Source organism: Cervus elaphus, chromosome X, assembly GCF_910594005.1.
Source record: "Cervus elaphus chromosome X, mCerEla1.1, whole genome shotgun sequence".
In the NCBI taxonomy this organism is placed as follows: domain Eukaryota; kingdom Metazoa; phylum Chordata; class Mammalia; order Artiodactyla; family Cervidae; genus Cervus; species Cervus elaphus.
In genome coordinates this window covers 109,363,604-109,387,803 of record NC_057848.1, presented here as the reverse complement: position 1 = coordinate 109,387,803, position 24,200 = coordinate 109,363,604, and the positions used below count along the sequence as shown (strand labels likewise).

Here is a 24,200-nt window from a genome sequence, read left to right as displayed (position 1 = left end):
TTGTTTTTGCTTTGGCTCTGTCTCGTCATTCTTTCTGGAGTTAGTTCTCCACTGATCTCCAGTAGCAATTGGGCACCTACCAACCTGGGGACTTTTTTCAGCGTCCTATTTTTTTTGCTGTTTCATACTGTTTATGGGGTTCTCAAGACAAGAATACTGAAGTGGTTTGCCATTCTCTTCTCCAGTGGACCACATTTTGTCAGAACTCTCCACCATGATGATCCGTCTGTCTTGGGTGGCCCTACATGGCATGGTTCACAGTTCATTGTGTTAGACAAGGCTTTGGTCCATGTGATCAGATTGGTTAGTTTTCTGTGATTGTGGTTTTCTTTTTTTTTTTTTTTAATTTTTTTATTAGTTGGAGGCTAATTACTTCACAACATTTCAGTGGGTTTTGTCATACATTGATATGAATCAGCCATAGATTTACACTTATTCCCCACCCCGATCCCCCCTCCCACCTCCCTCTCCACCCGATTCCTCTGGGTCTTCCCAGTGTACCAGGCCCGAGCACTTGTCTCATGCATCCCACCTGGGCTGGTGATCTGTTTCACCATAGATAGTATACATGCTGTTCTTTTGAAACATCCCACCCTCACCTTCTCCCACAGAGTTCAAAAGTCTGTTCTGTATTTCTGTGTCTCTTTTTCTGTTTTGCATATAGGGTTATCGTTACCATCTTTCTAAATTCCATATATATGTGTTAGTATGCTGTAATGTTCTTTATCTTTCTGGCTTACTTCACTCTGTATAAGGGGCTCCAGTTTCATCCATCTCATTAGGACTGGTTCAAATGAATTCTTTGTGATTGTGGTTTTCATTCAAATATATATTATATATGTATATACAGATTATATATATATATATACACATACATATATCACTACTAGTGTAAACATTTTACTAGTTAAAATGATGTGTAAAAATTTTTTTTTTCCTTTTCAGTCCCTTACCTCCCCCAATCTATAATATAATTGCATTAGAGCCTGGCACTCTGTGACAATCTATAGGGGTGGAATGGGGGGGGGGAAGGGAAGTTTAAGAGGGAAGGGATTTATATATATATATATATATAAATTATATATATATATATAATTATGACTGATTTGCATTGATGTACAGCAGAGAGCACCACAACACTGTAAACCAATTATCCTCCAAAAAATAAATGAAAAGAAGAAATGGGAAAAACACATAATTTCATTGAAGATCTCCTCTACAACTCTGAGAACTACAACAGTGTTATATTTTTTTGCTTCAAATGCCAAACATAATTTAGAAAACTGAAGGGGAGAAACTTTATTGTATTTATATGTATTCTTACTCTTTCCACTGTTCTTTTTCTTGCTTGATGTTCCAATATTTTATCTTGTATCACTTCCTTTTCATTTCAAGAACTTCCTTTAAGCCTTTCTTTTAAAGCAGATCCCCTTCAAACAAATTCATTTAGTTTTGTTTCACCCGAGAGTGTCTATTTTTCCCCTTTTTTCCTCAAGTACATTTTTATTGGATACAGAATTCTTGGTTTATAATTCTTTTCTTTAAGCAGTTGAAAAAATATTATGTCAGTTCCCTCTGTTCTCCAGGGTTTTTGGTGAAATCTGCTGTCATTCTAATTGTTTTTCCATATAGGTGATGTATCATTTGTCTTACTGCTTTCCAGTTTTTTTATTTTTCTTTAACTTTCAGGAGTTTGATCATTATGTTTTGGTATGGATTTCTTTGAGTTTATACTGTTTGGGATTCTCTCAGCTTTTTGAATTTGCAGGTTTATGCCTTTTGCATTTTTTTCAGCCACTATTAGCTGGGACACTTTTTTTTTCAGCCTTATATTCTTTTTCCTCTCCTTTTGGAACTCATAACATGAATGTTAGGTCTTTCATAATATGAATGTTAGTCCCATATGTCTCTGAGGCTCTGTTACATTTATTCAGTTTATTTTCACTCTTGTTCACTTCTGTCTTCAAGTTCAGTTTATTCGTTCTTCTACTGAGCCTATCCAGTGAGCTTTTCATTTCAGTTTTAGTTTTCAGTTCTAAAACTTACATTTGGTTCTTTAGCTCTTTAACTTCTTTACTGAGCATTTCTATTTCTTTGCTGAGACTTTCTACTTTCAGGTTTAAAGTGTGGTTATAATTGCTTGGTTGGAGAAGGAAATGGCAACCCACTCTAGTATTTTTGCCTGGAGAATCCATTGGACAGAGAAGCCTGGAGGGTTACAGTCCATAGGGTCGCAAGAGTCAGATATGACTTAGTGACTAACCACCACCACCAATTGCTTGGTAAATTTTTTTTTATGATGACTGCCTTAGAGTCTTTGTCATAATTCTAACATCTATGTCATATTGGTATTGGAGTCTGTTGATCATCTTTTCTCGTTGAAGTTGAGATTTTCCTGGGCATTGGTATGAATGACTTTCTATTGCATTCTGGAAGTTTGGGGTATCATATTATGAGACTCTGGATCTTACTGAATCTTCAGATTCAGCAAGTTTTCTCTGATACTGTGCAGCAGTTAAGGGAGCATTGCCTTGATACTGCTAGGTGGGTGTGGAAGAGGTTCCTCTACTGTTCACTAATGATGAAAGTCTAAGCTCCCCACAAGTACATCTCAGATACAATCCTTAAGGAGGGAGGTGTGCCTCTTCACAGTTGTGTGAAAGCAATAGTCTAGGTTCTCCACCTAGCCTTGTTGACACTGATGGGAATGGGACTGTAGTTTTTTGGCGTGTCATTTGGATGGATTAGAACATTTAACTGTCTAGAAGCTTTGTGTCTGGCTAGGCTGCCCTTTTCCTGTTCCTTGGGCTAAAGGGAGAAGGTTTTTCCTGGACCTTTTAAAATTTGTACCCATTTGTGTTTCTGGGATGATAACTTCTCCAGCACCCAATCCACAATATATGAGGCAGAAGGAAAACCCAGGAAATTCACTGTTGTGTCATTTCTTAAGTTCAAAGTCTTCCTTCTTTTTTCCAACTTTCTGCGTCTTCTTATATTTGTGTTATAGTAATGTCCTGAATTTTAGCTATACTTAGCAGGAAGAGTAGGGAAAAGTGAGTCTATTCCTTTTCGTCTGGAAACAGAAGTTTTTTTTCCAAAGTGAAAATATTCAAGAATATGAAAATTTCTAAATATTACTTTGACCAAATCTCAAGTTTTGATAAGTAGTGGTACCAGTTTTCATTTTAAAACACTATATAATTTTAAATTGGATTTCCTCTTTAATTGAAGAATTATTTGCAAAAATTTTAATTCATTCATGATCAGGTTTTTTAGAAATTATTTTGTTTTAATTAGTTTTATGCCCTATGTCTGGCAAAATCATTTATATTATTTATACTTTAAAAAATAAACATTAAAAAAATAAACATTCTTTGTATATATCTCAAAACTCATTACTGGGCACTCCATTGCTCTCCAAAGAGAAGAAATCAAGTTCCACGCACCAGAACACTGACGCAAGCTCCCCTAACCAGGAAATCTTGACAAGCCAATTGTCTAACCCCACCCACTGGGTTAATCCTCCACAATAAAAAGGAACCACAGACCTCCAGAATACAGAAAGCCCACTCCAGATACAGCAATCTAAACAAGATGAAAAGGCAAAGAAATACCCAACAGGTAAAGGAACATGAAAAATGCCCACCAAGCCAAACAAAAGAGGAGGAGATAGGGAATCTACCTGAAAAAGAATTTAGAATAATGATAATAAAAATGATCCAAAATCTTGAAAACAAAATGGAGTTACAGATAAATAGCCTGGAAACAAAGATTGAAAAGATTCAAGAACTGTTTAATAAAGACCTAGAAGAAATAAAAAAGAGTCAATTAAAAATGAATAATGCAATGAATGAGATCAAAAACACTTTGGAGGGAACCAAGAGTAGAATAACGGAGGCAGAAGATAGGATAAGTGAGGTAGAAGATAAAATGGTGGAAATAAATGAAGCAGAGAGGAAAAAAGAAAAAAGGATCAAAAGAAATGAGGACAACCTCAGGGACCTCTGGGACACTGTGAAACGCCCCAACATTCGAATCATAGGAGTTCCAGAAGAAGAAGACAAAAAGAAAGGCCATGAGAAAATACTCGAGGAGATAATAGCTGAAAACTTCCCTAAAATGGGGAAGGAAATAGCCACCCAAATCCAAGAAACCCAGAGAGTCCCAAACAGGATAAACCCAAGGTGAAACACCCCAAGACACATATTAATCAAATTAACAAAGATCAAACACAAAGAACAAATATTAAAAGCAGCAAGGGAGAAACAACAAATAACACACAAAGGGATTCCCATAAGGATAACAGCTGATCTATCAATAGAAACCCTCCAGGCCAGAAGGGAATGGCAGGACGTACTGAAAGTAATGAAAGAGAATAACCTACAACCTAGATTACTGTATCCAGCAAGGATCTCATTCAGATATGAAGGAGAATTCAAAAGCTTTACAGATAAGCAAAAGCTGAGAGAATTCAGCACCACCAAACCAGCTCTTCAACAAATGCTAAAGGATCTTCTCTAGACAGGAAATACAGAAAGGTTGTATAAACGTGAACCCAAAACAACAAAGTAAATGGCAACGGGACCACACCTATCAATAATTACCCTAAATGTAAATGGGTTGAATGCCCCAACCAAAAGACAAAGATTGGCTGAATGGATATAAAAACAAGACCCCTATATATGCTGTCTACAAGAGACCCACCTCAAAACAAGAGACACATACAGACTAAAAGTGAAGGGCTGGAAAAAAATATTTCATGCAAACGGAGACCAAAAGAAAGCAGGAGTCGCAATACTCATATCAGATAAAATAGACTTTCAAATAAAGGATGTGAAAAGAGACAAAGAAGGAGACTACATAATGATCAAAGGATCAATCAAAGAAGAAGATATAACAATTATAAATATATATGCACCCAACATAGGAGCACCACAATATGTACGGCAAACGCTAACGAGTATGAAAGAGGAAATTAATAGTAACACAATAATAGTGGGAGACTTTAATACCCCACTCACAACTATGGATAGATCAACTAAACAGAAAATTAACAAGGAAACACAAACCTTAAATGACACAATGGACCAGCTAGACCTAATTGATATCTATAGGACATTTCACCCCAAAACAATCAACTTCACCTTTTTCTCAAGTGCACACGGAACATTCTCCAGAATAGATCACATCCTGGGCCATAAATCTGGTCTTGGAAAATTCAAAAAAACTGAAATCATTCCAGTCATCTTTTCTGACCACAGTGCAGTAAGATTAGATCTCAATTACAGGAAAAAAATTGTTAAAACTTCAAACATATGGAGGCTAAATAACACGCTTCTGAATAACCAACAAATCATAGAAGAAATCAAAAAAGAAATCAAAATATGTATAGAAATGAATGAAAATGAACACACAACAACCCAAAACCTATGGGACACTGTAAAAGCAGTGCTAAGGGGAAGGTTCATAGCATTACAGGCTTACATCAAGAAACAAGAAAAAAACCAAATAAATAACCTAACTCTACACCTAAAGCAATTAGAGAAGGAAGAAATGAAGAACCCCAGGGTTAGCAGAAGGAAAGAAATCTTAAAAATCAGGGCAGAAATAAATGCAAAAGAAACTAAAGAGACCATAGCAAAAATCAACAAAGCTAAAAGCTGGTTTTTTGAAAAAATAAACAAAATTGACAAACCATTAGCAAGACTCATTAAGAAACAAAGAGAGAAAAACCAAATTAACAAAATTAGAAATGAAAATGGAGAGATCACAACAGACAACACTGAAATACAAAGGATCATAAGAGACTACTACCAGCAGCTCTATGCCAATAAAATGGACAACTTGGATGAAATGGACAAATTCTTAGAAAAGTATAACTTTCCAAAACTGAACCAGGAAGAAATAGAAGATCTTAACAGACCCATCACAAGCAAGGAAATCGAAACTGTCATCCAAAATCTTCCAGCAAACAAAAGCCCAGGACCAGATGGCTTCACAGCTGAATTCTACCAAAAATTTAGAGAAGAGCTAACACCTATCTTACTCAAACTCTTCCAGAAAATTGCAGATGAAGGTAAGCTTCCAAACTCATTCTATGAGGCCACCATCACCCTAATTCCAAAACCAGACAAAGATGCCACAAAAAAGGAAAACTACAGGCCAATATCACTGATGAACATAGATGCAAAAATCCTTAACAAAATTCTAGCAAACAGAATCCAACAACATATTAAAAAAATCATACACCATGACCAAGTGGGCTTTATCCCAGGAATGCAAGGATTCTTTAATATCTGCAAATCAATCAATGTAATACACCACATTAACAAATTGAAAGATAAAAACCATATGATTATCTCAATAGATGCAGAGAAAACCTTTGACAAAATTCAACACTCATTTATGATTAAAACTCTCCAAAAAGCAGGAATAGAAGGAACATACCTCAACATAATAAAAGCTATATATGACAAACCCACAGCAAGCATCACCCTCAATGGTGAAAAATTGAAGGCATTTCCCCTGAAGTCAGGAACAAGACAAGGGTGCCCACTCTCACCACTACTATTCAACATAGTGTTGGAAGTTCTGGCCACAGCAATCAGAGCAGACAAAGAAGTAAAAGGAATCCAGATAGGAAAAGAAGAAGTAAAACTCTCACTGTTTGCAGATGACATGATCCTCTATATAGAAAACCCTAAAGACTCTACCAGAAAATTACTAGAGCTAATCAATGAATATAGTAAAGTTGCAGGATATAAAATTAACACACAGAAATCCCTTGCATTCCTATATACTAACAATGAAAAAACAGAAAGAGAAATTAAGGAAACAATACCATTCACCATTGCAACAAAAAGAATAAAATACTTAGGAGTATATCTACCTAAAGAACCAAAGGACCTATACATAGAAAACTATAAAACACTGATGAAAGAAATCAAAGAGGACACAAACAGATGGAGAAACATACCGTGTTCCTGGATTGGAAGAATCAATATTGTCAAAATGGCTATTCTACCCAAAGCAGTCTATAGATTCAATGCAATCCCTATCAAGCTACCAACGGTATTTTTCACAGAACTAGACCAAAGAATTTCACAATTTGTATGGAAATACAAAAAACCTCGAATAGCCAAAATAATCTTGAGAAAGAAGAATGTAACGGGAGGAATCAACCTGCCTGACTTCAGACTCTACTACAAAGCCACAGTCATCAAGACAGTATGGTACTGGCACAAAGACAGAAATACAGATCAATGGAACAGAATAGAAAGCCCAGAGATAAATCCACGAACCTATGGACACCTTATCTTTGACAAAGGAGGCAAGGATATACAATGGAAAAAAGACAACCTCTTTAACAAGTGGTGCTGGGAAAACTGGTCAACCACTTGTAAAAGAATGAAACTAGAACACTTTCTAACACCATACACAAAAATAAACTCAAAATGGATTAAAGATCTAAATGTAAGACCAGAAACTATAAAACTCCTAGAGGAGAACATAGGCAAAACACTCTCCGACATAAATCACAGCAAGATCCTCTATGACCCACCTCCCAGAATATTGATTTCTGGATTTCTTTCTGTTTCATATAAATGTAGAGTTTAATTTTCTATATCTTTAATTATTTTTGTGTAATTGATCTGTGACATTATGATTCATTTAGTCCAGTCGCACAGTCGTATCTGACTCTTTGCGACCCCATGGACCACAGCACGCCAGGCCTCCCTGTCCATCAACTCCTGGAGCTTACTCAAACTCATGCCCATTGAGTTGGTGATGCCATCCAACTATCTATCCTTTGTCGTCCCCTTATCCTCCCGCCTTCAATCTTTCCTAACATCAGGGTCTTTTCAAATGAGTCAGCTCTTCACATCAGGTGGCCAAAGTATTGGAATTTCAGCTTCAACATCAGTCCTTCCAATGAACACCCAGGACTGATCTCCTTTAGGATGCACTGGTTGGATCTCCTTGCAGTCCAAGGGACTCTCAAGAGCCTTCTCCAATACCACAGTTCAAAAGCATCAATTCTTCGGCACTCAGCTTTCTTTATAGTTCAACTCTCACATCCATACATGACTACTGGAAAAACCATAGCCTTGACTAGACAGACCTTTGTTGGCAAAGTAATGTCTCTGCTTTTTAATATGCTGTCTAGGTTGGTCATAACTTTTATTCCAAAGAGTAAGTGTCTTTTAATTTCATGGCTGCAATCACCATCTGCAGTGATTTTGGAGCCCAAGAAAATAAAGTCTGCCACTGTTGCCGCTGTTTCTCCATCTATTTGCCATGAAGTGATGGGACTGGATGCCATGAATTCTGTTTTCTGAATGTTGAGCTTTAAGCCAGCTTTTTCACTCTCCTCTTTCACTGTCATTCTTCTTTGCTTTCTGCCATAAGGGTGGTATCATCTGCATATCTGAGGTTACTGATATTTCTCTCAGCAATCTTGATTCCAGCTTGTGCTTCATCCAGCCCAGCATTTCTCATAATGTACTCTGAATATAAGTTAAATAAGCATGGTGACAATATACAGCCTTGGCCTACTCCTTTTCCTATTTGGAACCAGTCTGTTGTTCCATGTCCAGTTCTAACTGTTGTTTCCTGACCTGCATACAGATTTCTCAAGAGGAAGGTCAGGTGGTCTGGTATTTCCATCTCTTTCAGCATTTTCCACAGTTCATTGTGATCCACACAGTCAAAGGCTTTGGCATAGTCAATAAAGCAGAAGGAGATGCTTTTCTGGAACTCTCTTGCTATTTCAGTGATCCAACAGATGTTAGCAATTTGATCTCTGGTTCCTCTGACTTTTCTAAAACCAGCTTGAACATCTGGAAACTCACAGTTCATGTACTGTTGAAGTCTGGCTTGGAGAATTTTGAGTATTACTTCACTACCGTGTGAGATGAGTGGAACTGTGCAGTAGTTTGAGCATTCTTTGGGATTGCCTTTCTTTGGGATTGGAATGAAAACTGACCTTTTCCTGTCCTGTAGCCACTGCTGAGTTTTCCAAATTCGCTGTCATATTGAATGCAGCTCTTTCACAGCATCATCTTTCAGGATTTGAAATAGCTCAACTGGAATTCCATCACCTCCACTAGCTTTGCTCATAGTGATGCTTCCTAAGGCCCATTTGACTTCACATTCCTGGATGTCTGGCTCTAGGTGAGTGATCACCATTGTGATTATCTGGGTCATGAAGATATTTTTTGTACAGTTCTTCTGTGTATTCTTGCCACCTCTTCTTAATATCTTCTGCTTCTGTTAGGTCCATACCATTTCTGTCCTTTATTGAGCCCATCTTTGCATGAAATGTTCCCTTGGTATCTCTAGTTTTCTCGAAGACATCTCTAGTCTTTCCCATTCTATTGTTTTCCTCTATTTCTTTGCATTGATCACTGAGGAAAGGTTTCTTATCTCTCCTGGCTATTCTTTGGAACTCTGCATTCAAATGAGCATATCTTTCCTTTTCTCCTTTTTTTTTTGCTTCTATTCTTTTCACAGCTATTTGTAAGGCCTCCTCAGACAGCCATTTTGCTTTTTTTGCATTTCTTTTTCTTGGGGATCGACTTGCTCCCTGTCTCCTGCACAATGTCATTAACCTCCATCCATAATTCATCAAGCACTCTGTCTATCAGGTCTTATCCCTTAAACCTATTTCTCACTTCCACTGTATAATCATAAGGGATTTGATTTAGGTCATACCTGAATGGTCTAGTGGACATTATGATAGAGATATGTTATAGTTTCCCACTATGACTGTAAAATGGATTTATCATATTGTCATTAAGTTTTCCTAAATATCTGCTTTATATATTTCACTGATATTCCTCAGTAGATAAAAATCTATAAATGTTCTACTGTCTTCATGTGCTATAACTCTTATCAATATAAAATATCCTTCCTATCCCATTTCCTGATTTGCACCTTGAATTCTATTTGCTATTTTTTATATTAATATTGCCATCATTGCTTTTTTTTGGTTAGCATTTACATGATATATTTTTGCCTTCCTTTTTTTCTGTTTTTCCGTAAAGTTTTATTTTAGAGATAGCTTTTGTAAGGTTTCGTATGTAGCATCTAGCTAGATTTTGCTTTTACTTATCCTAGGAATATTTGTCTTTAATATGAGGATTTAATTCACATTTTAATGTGATCACTAAATATGTTCATTCCCATTTCATCAGCACAAAATTTTCCCTGATAAAAATACATAGCTACTGTATTAGTAATGTATATTTTGATTACTGACAGACCTGGTTTGAGGCCTGCCTCTGTTGCTTACTAGCTTTGTGAGTATACAAAGAGTTACCTTCTTCATCTATAAAATGGAGGCTATTAACAGTATCTACCTGAATAGGGTTGTTGTAGAGATTTCAAAATGATGCATTGAAAGCACTTAGATCAGTGCCTGATACACAGAGAGTGTTAAATAAACATTGCAGTTATTATTGCTATTGATAATTCTGTTTTTGTTGTGTGACCACATACCAAATGTCAAAACTGTGATTTAAATTTAGATTTTAGTTATATTCTTCTTCCCAAACTATGGCTGTTTATGTCATCCACAACTATTGGTTTTTCAACTTTGAAATCTCTTTGTCACTACAAATTCAATATGTCCCTTTACAACTGGCATCTTTCTTCAGAAGTTCTCTGCTTTTATCGATGCAGCATTATTTACCTAGTCTCTAAATGTTGGCATTATCTTGATTCATATCTCACATCTAGTTAGTCAACACCTGACTTTCATATCTAGTCAGTCAACACCTGACTTATAAGGTGTTGATTAAAATGACTCTTGTGGGTTTCCCTGGTGGCTCAGCGGTAAAGAATCTGCCTGCCAATGCAGAAGACACAGGTTCAATCCCTGCTCTGGGAAACTCTCACATGCCATAGAGCAACTAAGCCTGTGTGCCACAACTATTAAGCATGTGCTCTAGAGCCCAGAAACCTCAAGTATTGAGCCCATGTGTTGCAGATACTGAAGCTCATGTGCCTTAGAGCCCATGCTTTGCAACAAGAGAAGCCACCACAATGAGAAACCCACCCACCCCAACTAGAGAGTAGCCCTTGCTCACTGCAACTAGAGAAAAGCCCACACAGCAACAAAGACCCAACACAGCCATAAATAAATAGCATTATAAAAAATAAAATGACTCATCTCCACCTTCCCCATTCAATTTTTATTATCATCAGCCCAGTGTATGTTCTCATCACCTCATACCTGGATTAGTTTCCTTAATATCAGATTCTCCTAACAACAATGAAAATTGTCACTAAATGAATATTCCTTAAACATCACTTTCATCATATTGCTCCTTGCTCAAAAATTTTTAATAGCTACAGACTTCTGAGACAATTTATTTTAAATTTCCCTGCTTATTTTTGGTCAGTTCAGTCGCTCAGTCATGTCCAACTCTTTGCGACCCCATGGACTGCAGCACACCAGGCTTCCCTGTCTATCACCAACTTCCAGAGCTTAATCAAACTCATGTCCAATGAGTTGGTGATGCCATCCAACCATCTCATCCTCTGTTGTCCCCTTCTCCTGCCTTCAATCTTTCCCAGCCTCAGGGTCTTTTCCAATGAGTCAGTTCTTCACATCAGGTGGCCAAAGTGTTGGAGTTCATCTTCAACATCAGTCCTTCCAATTAATATTCATGACTGATTTCCTTTAGGATGGACTGGTTGGATCTCCTTGCTAAGGGACTCTCAAGAGTCTTCTCCAACAGCACAGTCCAAAAGCATCAATTCTTCAGTGCTCGGCTTTCTTTAGGATCCAACTCATACATCCATACATGACTACTGGAAAAACCAAGGGCTTGACTATACAGACCTTTGTCAGTAAAGAAATGTCTCTGCTTTTTAACATGTTGTCTAGGTTTGTCATAGCTTTTCTTCCAAGGAGCAAGCATCTTTTAATTTCATGGCTGCAGCCACCATCTGCAGTGATTTTGGAGCCCAAGAAAATAAAGTCTGTCACTGTTTCTATTGTTTCCCCATCTATTTGCCATGAAATGATGGGACCTGATGCCATGATCTTAGCTTTTGGAATGTTGAGTTTTAAGCTGGCTTTTTCACTCTCCTCTTTCACTTTCATTAAGAGGCTCTTTAATTCCTCTTCACTTTCTGCCATAAGGGTGCATATCTGCATATCTGAGGTTATTGATATTTTTCCCTGCAATCTTGATTCCAGCTTGTGCTTCGTCCAGGCAGGCATTTCGCATGATGTACTCTGCATATAAGTTAAATAAGCAGCATGACAGTGTATAGCCTTGCCTTTCCCAATTTGGAACCAGTCCATGTCCATGTCCACGTAACCAGACCAGTTCCATGTCCGGTTCTAACTGTTGCTTCTTGACCTGCATACAGATTTCTCAGGAGGCAGGTCAGGTGGTCTGGTATTCCCATCTCTTTAAGGTCTTCATAATCTGACCCTACCTTACTTGCCCAATTTTGTTGATACTTATATTCCAACATGGGCTTCCCTTGTGGCTCAGCTGGTAAATAATCCATCTGCAATGCAGGATACCTGGGCTCAATCACTGGGTTGGGAAGCTCCCCTGGAGAAGGGAAAGGCTACCCACTCTAATATTCTGGCCTGGAGAATTCCATGGACTGTGTAGTCCATGGGGTTGCAGAGTCAGACACAACTGAGTGACTTTCACTTCACATACTCTAACATGCAAGGTCCTCTCTATTCATCTTGGCTTCTTCACTGTCCACTCACAAGTCAAGTGCATCCCTGCCTCTCAGCTTCACCCATGGTATTTTTTTTTCCCTCACCTGAAGTGCCTTTCCTTCTTTTCTCCTTCCATATGAATACCATGCATCCCAAAAAGCCTGAATAAGTCCCACCTAGTAAAGAAATTTCATTAACATTGTGATCACTGTCACTATAAAATACTAATCTAATGGTTTTGTAATTCTTTATATACTGTCTTGAATTATTTTCTATTATTTTTGTGAATTAGCTTTGCCTCTCCAATTAGACTTTATACTTTCTGAAGACAGTTCTGCAAACACAGTAGTTATTAAATGGGTATTTGATAATTGTCTTATATAAAGAAGAAAGACTACCCTACTTCCTCACCTCCAGTGCTTTTGAAGCACTTTAGAGATGTGATCAAAATCCCTAAGTCTGCCCGGACTTTGAATGATTTATGACAAAGGATTCTTCTCTAATGAAAAGAAATCCTATGTACTTTGGCAGTACAAACAGGCTTTTGGAAGCAATAGAAGAGATACAGAAAGGAAACAGTGCTTCATTATTGGCTCTAGTCTTTCAGGAACTGAGAGAACAATAAACCTTTCACTCAGTTTCAAGTAAGCAATGTCAGGAAGCCCAGCTAATAAAGAAAAGATAAACTGAAAGCCTTTTTACTCTTCTCTGCTAGATTTATTTCTTCAGTTAGACAAGCCTTGGAAAGAGAAGTCTGGGAATTTATAAAGTCTTGATGCCCCACTAGAGTGAGATTGTCTTTAAAATGAGTTTTATTAATAAAGTTTCTGTAAACTGGCATAGAAACCAATTATCTAAAGTAGCCCCAAACAAGTTATTTTATTACATATCTTGAATTATAGCTCTCAAACCACCTGAAATATTCTTGTGAATTGGTTTTTTGTTACATATTTATTCGAAATCATAAACTCCGTAAGAGTAGAAACCTCATCTACCTTATTCACCCCATGTATGTCTAGTGCTTTGAAAAGTGCCTGGTACAAAACAGAAGCTTAATAAACTGCTGAAAGAATAAATGACAAAAAGCAGCTTTCCAGTGACTATGATTTTGAAGGGCTAATCGCACAACTTATTCCAAAAATACATTCATTCCTTGCCTCATACAACCTTACCAAGCATGCTGTGTGAGATGGGGAAGGTGATGGTGGGCTGGCCTGTCATTCTCCAGCGGCTACAGAGATAGGAGAGGTCTGTTCTAAGCATTTCCACTATCATCTTGTTGTCTAGAGCCAGGTAGAATTGTTGCTGGTCTATAAACTAAGAAAAAGAAAAATAATAGTTTAGGATAATTAATCTCATAACTATCAAATAATATTTTAAAATACTCATATATTCATAAAGGTGTATAAGATATCACAGAGGCAACAATACCTCCAAATTTAATGCCTAATTATTCCCAAAGTATCTGGTGTCCTATTAGTACATATAGTTGTCTTGGATATTTTTAGTGTGCTATAGTTAACAAAGTGTTTTCAAGTACATGATTTTATTTAATTCTAACAACCCAGTGAGGGCTTTTCTCCTTTTTAATAGACAAAAAGTAAGGCCAAGAGACACTGAGTAGACTAGCAAAGTTATATGACTAGCAAATGGCAAAATCAGAGATAGAATCTCTGGTCCATTATTCTTTCATCTGTACTTCAGTGCACTATTTCAGATGTAAGATAACAAATGGGGAAGTTAATCCTTCTTTCCAGAAAATAGTTTCTACTCCTATACACATACATAATAAGGCTTGCTACTGTAGTATGGGTAATAAACATCATGCTAATAAACAATGTATCTCATGGCTAAAATAGTACTAACATTTTTGTTTAGAAGAGGATATGAAAAATTTCTAAGCATGTAAAAAGGGTCTATCTCAAAAAGAAATAGAAGATCTAATTTGGTAGCTGAATATTACCAAAAAAGACTATATTTTGTTTATAAAGGATACAGTATTATATTTAATCTTTAATAAAGAGCACTCACTGCTTCTGCAATACCAAGGTCTACTCTCGGTAGCCACAGTCACTTGGCATAGCTCTTTGCTGCAACATCAATTCAATCTAACTCAACAAATATTTACTAAGCAGCTTAATATGTACAAGGTCCCATGGAACTCTGACACTTCTCCCAACTCCAGTAAATGCTTTATTTCTATAGTGTTTCTCTTTTATTTTTATTCATCTCAATGTACACCAAAGCTTATTCCACCCACCTGTGGAGTGAAGGTAAAGATAGTTTTCCGAATGTCATAGAGTTTTGAAGTTCCAAGGACACCCATGTGTCTGTAGGGTCTTCCACTGAGTTTCATTCTACTGTTGCATCCTGATATAGAATTGAGAAATGGTCAAGATATTTTCAGTGCACAAATCCTACCAGCAAACATTTTTTGCATTAGTTTATGCTTTCTTATTGAACAAAATAAGTTCTGTGTCTCAAAGTTAATGTCCATGTCATGTACAGGGCCATACTAAGCACCATGGGCTTTCCAAGAGAAAGAATAGGCAGTTATCTGTGTTCTTAAGACAAATTATGCTCTTATAAAAAAAGTCAAATCATCTACATGAGATAAGAATGCATATAAAAATTAATAGTTCTATGAATGATAGAATGCTATTACCAATATTCATACATTGAATTTCCTTAAAGCTCATGAAAAGTACAAAAGCTATTCTGATTATCAGACTTAATAGTATAAACTATGCTTCAAGAAAGCTGAACAAAAATCTCATCAGTTTAAAGATGGCAAACTAAACTGGAAAAAGTGAAATAAGAGTGCATCTTGATTTCCTTCAATACTGACACATTTTATTCAGTGGGACAACACATTTTAACCAAATAAATCAAGATATTTTAATATTCTTATATCTGATAAGAAATTTTGTGGACCCTTAGAGTAAAATTTACTTTGCAGAGAAGCTATTTTGAAAACTAGAAAAAGGGGGAAGACTTAAACTATCAGCTACAAAAGTAAGGCACAATTTTAATGAAAATATAAATATACACATTGTGTGTCTCAATATCTTGTATGTGTATATATACACATATGTATGTGTGTACACACACTGTGCACATTCACACACACATCCACCTTATTTCCTTGAGTATAAGATGTCGGTTTTTTTGAATAGTTTAGCATTCTGAAATTAGAATATATCTGATAATTGATGTCTATGTTAAATGCAGTTGCATTTCTTTTTGTCTTTCAAAAGGCAATTATAATATCAATAACTCTTATAATGAGGAAATATTTCATTTATTCACACACACTTTTTCCTTTTATAACAAAGAACAGCACGATATACATTGCTCTCAAACCCTTTTTTTTCCCAGAATATATATTAAATATCCTTTCATATCAGTACTAACAGAATTAGTACCACTTTTTTGGGGGGTGGGGGCTGTAATCCATTGTTCTTAGTGATTTCATTTTTGTTTCCTCTTTATCCTACATATGATACCTAACAAATATGCCACTTTTTTAGTGTTGCTTCACTCTTAGGGACAGAACCAGAGAGCTATCAACGCCTTTGGCCATATTCCAGGGTCTACTCTATAAAGCACACATTTTACCTGAGATTGATATCACATGCAGGTTTATCTACTGTTCCTTCCATTTTGTTTCTTTTTATTGTATTATGTAAAATATACATAAAATTTACCATTTTAACTGTTCAGTGACATTAAATACATTTGCAATGTTGTACAACTATCACTTCCACCCATCTTTAGAAATTTTTCATTTTCCCAAACTGAAACTATAACCATTAAACAATAACTCCCCAGGCTCCCCTCCTCCCAGTCCCTGGCAATCACCATTCTTTCTGTCTCAATGAATTTGCTTACTCTAGATACCTCATATATGTAGAGTCATACAATATCCTTTTGTGACTGGCCTATTCCACTTAGAATAATGTCTGAAGGTTCATCCATTTTATAGTCAGAGTTTTATCCTTTTTTAAGGCTGAATAATACTCCACTGTATGCATATAACACATTTTGTTTATCTTTTCATCCATTAATGGATGCTAGGTTCTTTTTTTCAAAATTGCTTATAGTATAATATACATGAAGTTAAACACATGAATCTTGAATATAAAATCTGATGAATTTCTACACAGAAACACACAACCCAAATCAGGGTATGGAACACTACTAGCCCTGCATTAGCCTCTTTTGTGCCCCTTCCTAGGTATTAATATCCTACAGGCCTCAAAGTTAACCACCATTAAAACTTCAAATACAAGTAAGTATGATTTGTCCATTTTTGAGCTCTATACTAATAGCATCATACATTATCTAGTTTGTATCTGGTTTCTTTCACTCAACATTGTGTCTATAAGATTCATCCACATTGTTGTACTTAGAATTAGTTCATTCTTTTTCATTGCTATATACATTCAATGTATGAATGCATCATTATTTATCCATTCACTTGTTGACAGACATTTGAATTTTTCCTCCAGTTTTTTGTTATCATTTAAAGTTCCTATGAACATTCTTGCTGTGTGGAAATTCCCAAAGATCACTGCTAGGTTTGGTGATTCACAGGACTCAGCATCAGTTCAGTTCATTCACTTAGTCGTGTCCGACTCTTTGCAACCCAATGGACTGCAGCACACCAGGCTTCCCTGTCCATCACCAACTCCCGGAGCTTGCTCAAACTCATGTTCATCGAGTTGGTGATGCCATCCAACCATCTCATCCTCTGTTGTCCCCTTCTCCACCTGCCTTCAATCTTTCCCAGCATCAGGGTTTTTTCCAATGAGTCAGTTCTTCATATCAGGTGGCCAAAGTATTGGGGTTTCAGCTTCAGCATCAGTCCTTCCAATGAATATTCAGGACTGATTTACTTTAGGATCGACTGGTTTGATTTCCCTGCAGTCCAAGGGACTCTCAAGAGTCTTCTCCAACGCAACAGTTCAAAACCACCAATGCTTCGGCACTCAGCTTTCTTTATAGTCCAACTCTTCCATCCATACATGACTACTGGAAAAACCATAGCTTTGACTAGATGGACTTTTGTTGGCAAAGGACTCAGCATAGATCGATACTAATGGTAAGGTTTATTACAGAAAAGGGATACAAAGCAAAATCAGCAAAGAAAAAAGGTGCATGGTCAAAGTCCAGAGGAAACCAGGCACAAACTTGTAAGTGTCCTCTTCCTAGTGGAGTTGCGCAGCACATGTTTATTTTCTCCAGCATCATATTTTGACAAAATGTATGAAATGTCTACTAAGGAAGCTCATTAGAGACTCAGTGTCCAGTGTTTATTTTTATTAGGGGCTGGTAGCATAGGCACCCTCTGCCTAGCATGTACTGAAACTCCAAACTCCACCTTCTGGTCTCTTGGCCAAGGTGTCTTTTTCATAAGGACTCAACACAGCAGAGTGAGACCAACCTGCCATATTGTCCTCAGTTATGTCTTTAGGGGTCTTATACTGAGCAGATAAAACAAATCCATCACCATAAACAAGTACCTTCAAAAGCCAGATGGTTTCGTCCTTAAGTTTCCATTAAATTTTTTTTTAAACTGGCTTGAAGCATCAATCCAGGCACAACACAAGCCTGGTCAGTAAACTGAAGCTGACCTAAATGCCTTCCAGAGCTGAGGGGAAGTCAAGGCTCACTGACAAGTACAATGCCAGAGGGCACATGCAGTATCATTGGACAAAAATAGTTTATAATCATTAGGGCATCCCGAGTAGGACATACATTAATTAGGCAGTTTAGGTTAACAGAATCCCTAATGTGACTGACCTCCTACTGTGAGGCTTCCCGCCTTAGTGTTTCCAATCCAGTCCAAAAAATTCAGTTCAGAATTTGGTTTCAATGGGACTGTTTTCTGAAGGTAGCTGGATCCAAAAATTTTTGTTTTTTCAGGGCACCAGTTCATCTGCCTTGCAAGTGTGGATTACATGTGGAGGTGCTGAGTGGAAGGTACAGGAACTGGAGCCATCCCCTGCTGTCTCATAGTTAGCTCTGTCAGATCTGACTCTGGGATTAGCAGTCAATTTGAATTCAAAGCACTCTCAGCAGCAGGGAAGACAACACATGCTTTTATTAAGGAGAAGAGGAAAGCTTCCAGGAATTTCAGAATTTCCAGTTCTAAAAATCAAAGATCATTAATGCCCTCACCCTTCACTCATGCCTCCTCAGATGTTTTTTCTCCACTGTTACAAAATCTGTGTGTCCCATTTAGCAGTTATAGTTGTACAATCAGCCTCTCCTCTCATCCAGACCTTTTGTCTAGAAGATTTGTATGTAAGAAGTTTAAAAGCATTTTCAAAGGCAAACATGTTAAAATAACTTAATCAGAACGATATATCATGTCCAGGAATTGGTTAAGATGAAATTCTGAATTTTCAAATGTTTTAAAATTGGATTTTCATAGAAAGTCAAACATGATCATTAACAGCAGGGACACAGGCTCAGGAAGGATCAAGAGTTTGATCTGAGAGGAATGGTGAAGGATGTCACATTCCATATTATATGCCCTCCCCCAATTTGCAGCTTTCACAGAAATCACGTTAGGAATGTAACCAGCTTTTGTATTAGAAATATAGAGCCAATCAGAGGATCAATTTCAGATAGTCCCATCAGAAAATAAGACTTTTCCCTTGGCCATCTGCAACTCAACTGACTCAAATGGTCCAGCCAGCATCAGGGGTGGTTTTACAATTTAGGATCATAAGAAGGGTGATCCAAATCTGCAACAATCCAAGTCTGAATTCATTTAAACCTCACATAGTTCATTTAGAATTCATTTAGCCTGTGTCTGCTTTCAGTTCAGCACATCTGGTGCTGATGTGGATATAGTCCATAGCAGACCTTATCAGGTTTCAGCTGAGAATCAGATCCACGGAATTAGAATCTGTAAATTTAGGATGCCAAGAGAATTTTCTTAGGCAGCAGCAAGTTGAGATGGTACAGGGCTAGTCAACCACGGTTTAAGTCCAAGTCCAAGACCAAGTGACAAACAAGATTCCCCCAGGCTCTTCTTATTGTGCCTAACATTCCAAATTAACACAGTCAAAAATGTGCACAAAAGGATAAAAAAAATCAGCATCTTAAGAGTTACACATTTGATTTCACAACTAAAAACTGCTTTTTAAACTCAAAAAGTGTATTTTCATCTGAAGACTGCCTCTCTTTTCATGTTGTCTTCCTTTTTCTTGAAACTCCAATAGCAAAAAAAATGATGGCAAAAATTATTAGTTATGGAGACTAGTTTTATTTCCAATACTCAAAGAGTTTGAATTCCAATCTGCTCACTGGCAGCAAAAAACAAGGTAGTTGTATCCCACTGATGTTCTTTTTTCTTTTTGCAACTTTTCCTGATAGAAATGATCCCTCTAGCTTTACGAGACTACAAGGATATAATATTTTACATCAGTGTCTATCATATACCCAGATCCAATAGCCACAAAATGCAGTCATTTTTAAAAGGTCCTCGTTTCCCCTCTTTGCTCAAGTTTTCTCAAACCTTGAGCAGAAAATCCAGCATTTACAGGCTTACTGTTGTAGTTGCAGGGAGATCCCTGTTGAAATGTAGGAGTGGGGGTAGAAGGCTGTGGCAGCAGTGGCTAGAGTGTTTTTCTCCCTTTGATTTTTTGTTTATAAAATTTTGCTCCCATTCTGGGAAGTGATAGGGCAATAGATGGGGAAACAATAGAAACAGTGACAGACTTAATTTTCTTGGGCTCCAAAATCACTGCAGATGGTGACTGCAGCCACAAAATTTAAAGACACTTGCTCCTTGGAAGAAAAGCTATGACAAACCTAGACAGCATATTAAAAAGCAGAGACATTACTTTGCCTACAGAGGTCTATATAGTCAAAGCTATGATTTTTCCAGTATTCATGTAGGGATATGAGAGTTGGACCATAAAGAAGGCTGAGTGCCAAAGAATTGATGCTTTTGAACTGTGGTTTTGGAAAAGATTCTTGAGAGTCCCTTAGACTGCAAGGAAATCAAACCAGTCAATCCTAAGGAAAATCAATCCTGAATATTCATTGGAAGGACTGATGCTGAAGCTGAAGCTCCAATACTTTGGCCACCTGATGCGAAGAGCTGACTCATTAGAAAAGACCCTGATGCTGGGAAAGATTGAAGGCAGGAGAAGGAGATGACAAAGGATGAGATGGTTGGATAGCATCACTAACTCAATGGACATGAGTTTGAGCAAGCTCCAGGAGCTGGTGAAAGACAGGGAAGCCTGGTGAGCTGCAATCTTTGGGGTCACAAAGAGTCGGACATGTCTGAAGGACTGAACAACAACTGGGAAGTGATTTAACCTCCCCCCCAACCCGCACTCCGCCACCCCCCGCCCCCACCACACACACATGAACAAAAGGAACACAAACTTTTCAAGACTTTGGCCCATTCAAAGTTCACCTTTGGGAATGTCTGGACCCTTTTCCTCCAACCTGGAGGAGAAAATAAAAACAAAAGGCACCCAGGTTGCACTTTTCCCTCTCACTTTAGCCATTGTGTCCAAAAGTAGCCGGAGGATGCTTCAAGCCAATGAGCATCCAAGAGGATGCTCTCTTGGAGTTGGATCTAACATTTTAAAATTACATAGTGTAACTTTTACCTCCTATGACAGATAGCAGCTCAACTACTTTTTTATACCACAGATAATTCCATAAATACCCAATATCACAGGTTTGTCATCCTCTACCATCCTTTTCTCAAACAATGTTTTTGCCATATTTAAGTGAGTTAAGGTCACGCTAGACAATCCCACCACTGTCACCAGTATGTTGGGAGTCCTGAAAATCACCCCAGATTTGGTAATGATGTGACTCACAGTCGGAGGACTTGTGGGACCCAGCAAATAGTCATACTTGGGGCTAATATTTATTATAGCAAAAAGACACAAGGCAAAATCAGTAAAGGGAAAAATGTGCGTGGGGCAAAGTCTAAAGGAAACCAGGAACAAGCTTTCAAGATCCTGTCCCAGTAGTCACACACCACATGCTTAATTCTCCCAGCATCACACCCGTGTTGTGACAACATGTGTGAAGTGCTGCCTATCAGCAGTAGAGACTCAGTACCCAATGTTTTTTAAAGTGCTGGTCACATGAGTACCCTCTGCCTGGTCTGCACAAAAACTCTAGACTCTTAGAAAAAAATCAGGTGTTCAGCAGAAGCCATGTTGTTTGCTCAACTTAGAGCAAATTATCCTTGTCAGTTAGGGGATGGTGGAAACCCTTCCTAAATCTGAGTCTTCAGATGCCAGCCAAGGGCCAACTTTGCAAGCAGGCTTTTCTAAGGATAGCTTTTCTGACCTGTCATGTTAACTCTTTGCTGCACATTGTCCATGTCTTTCAGAGCATATATGTATGCATTTCTGTTGAGTATACACCCAGTAGTGGAAGTGATAGGCCCAGGGAATGTGTATATTCAGTTTTTTTAATAGCTGCCTGTTAAACTGATACCTTACCACCATAAAATGCTATTCATTATTTCTATTAATTTTTTTTTTGCCTTTAGTATACTTTGTCTGATATTAGTACAGTTACACCAGCTTCACTTTGTTTACTATTGCATGGCATATTGTTTTTTATACTTTTGTTCTCAACCTGTGTCCTTTTCAGGTGAAACTCCTTTCTGTAGTATGTTGCTGGATTTTGCTTTATTATGCAACTTGACAATCTCTGTCTTTTAATGGAAACACTTAGCTCATTTATATTTAATATAGTTACTGGATATTTGGATTTAAATCTTACATATTATTTCTTGATTTCCATTTGCCTCATTTATTATTGCTTATTTCTCTGTTTTTGCCTTGCTTTGGATTAAACAAGAATTTTATTGTATCATTTCACCTACATCAAATTGTTAGACATTCTTTTACTATTCTTTTAATAGTTACTACAGAGAAGCTCTTCTCAACTGGATTCCACCAGAGATTTAATTCTCTAAATATTCATTGACTATATTAACTTATCTTCCTTGTATTTAAAATGGAACTAGGGTCCACCACCCTTGGGAGAATGGAAAATAAAAACATTTTTTGTAGCATCAGGAAGCATTTAACAGGAGGCTTCCTGTGTGCTGTTTTGGATCTGTCATGAATCCTCTGTTCCTTATTAATTCCTGAATTAAGAGGAGGGGCAAGCCTCTTCTGGGGCTGAGGAATCCAGGCATTCCCTTCGTTAGTTTTTCAATATGGTGATAAGTACCCTCTTCCTTCTTATGAACTGTATGGTAAAAGTGATTGTTTACAACTCTTTCTTTAATATGGATTGCCTTATGTTTTGTAAGTCTGGAATTTTAATCTTCATCTCTGCTGAGAAAAACTACCTTGTTAGACAGTATATATGCCCACACCATGTTGATTAAAACACCTTTGCTCCATCAGAGCTTGGGTTCCCGTGTCTGTCTTTCTTTCTTTTTCTTTCTTTCTTTCTCTCTCTCTCTCCCTCTCCCTCTCTCTCTCTATTTCTGGCTGATTCCCTGGAGCACAAAAGCTGGCTGTGTAACCCAGGGAATATTAGCCTCTTTCCTTCTTTCACTCTCTCATCGTTGACTCCAGACCACCAGGTTCCCCTCCAATAAAGGACCAACAAGTGGCACCCAGAACAGGGACTCCGGTACACGTGGCAGATTTGGATGGAGTGACCCCAGAGGGCCTATTGAGGCTGGTAAGTACTAAGACATAGGTCAATCAGCTGGGAAGCCCCCTCACTTTTCTACTTTACTTTATCACTTATTTAAAGTTCAGGGATTTTCGGTTTCACACCAGCGAATAGAGGCTTGCCCTCAGACAGTGGTTGAATGTAACCCTTGGTTCCCTGATGAAGGTAGTTTTGATTTAGAAATTTGGCATCAGGTCAAAGAGAATGTTGAACGAGCCGTCAGACAGGGAAAATATATTCCGATAGATTTCTGGCCCCTATAGGCTCTCACTGAAGCTGTGATTCTGCCATTCCAAGGTAATTCTAGCCCTCCTGATATTCAGCAACAAGCAGAACACTTATTACATGAATATGAATTAGATGATGAAGCCTTACAAAAGGACCAATTAGAACAACATAAGATATTTCAGAATTTTCCTACTAACCCTGCCCCGATTGCTCCAAGCGCTACTCCCCTGCCAGAGGGCACAAATCCCAAAAATCTCTCCCTTGATAGAATCTAAGGATTCTGGCAAAGACTCCCTTAAGCCCATACTGTAATTGAAAAAACAAGAAAGAAAAAAGCTAAAAGACAACTAAAAAAATTATTTGTTTATGAAAATGCAAATCAGGAATGTCAAAGGGCTATAACCCCAATTCATGAGACAGGGACTATTTTTGATTGTTTGAAGGCTTGTCGCAATATAGGATCAGAAACTCAAAAGATGCAAATGCTAGCTGAAACAATGGTTGCTGCCTTAAGAAAAGGAAAATAAAGGATGCTTTAACATGGAGATAAGTACCAATTAAAAAGGGACTGCCCTAAGAAAGCTAA

General features: G+C 37.5%; 1 protein-coding gene across 5 annotated transcripts in view; it reads right to left on the bottom strand.

The window, feature by feature from the left end:
• Positions 1-24,200, bottom strand: part of PHKA1 (phosphorylase kinase regulatory subunit alpha 1) — a 185,834-nt gene that overhangs the window by 63,532 nt on the left and 98,102 nt on the right. For all 5 annotated transcript variants that reach the window (XM_043895553.1, XM_043895554.1, XM_043895555.1 and 2 more), the window contains exons 15-16: positions 14,955-15,064; positions 13,867-14,011 (exon numbers count right to left, since the gene is read on the bottom strand). In XM_043895553.1, coding sequence (XP_043751488.1) covers positions 13,867-14,011; positions 14,955-15,064 — 255 coding nt within the window. The remainder of the gene's footprint in view (positions 1-13,866; positions 14,012-14,954; positions 15,065-24,200) is intronic.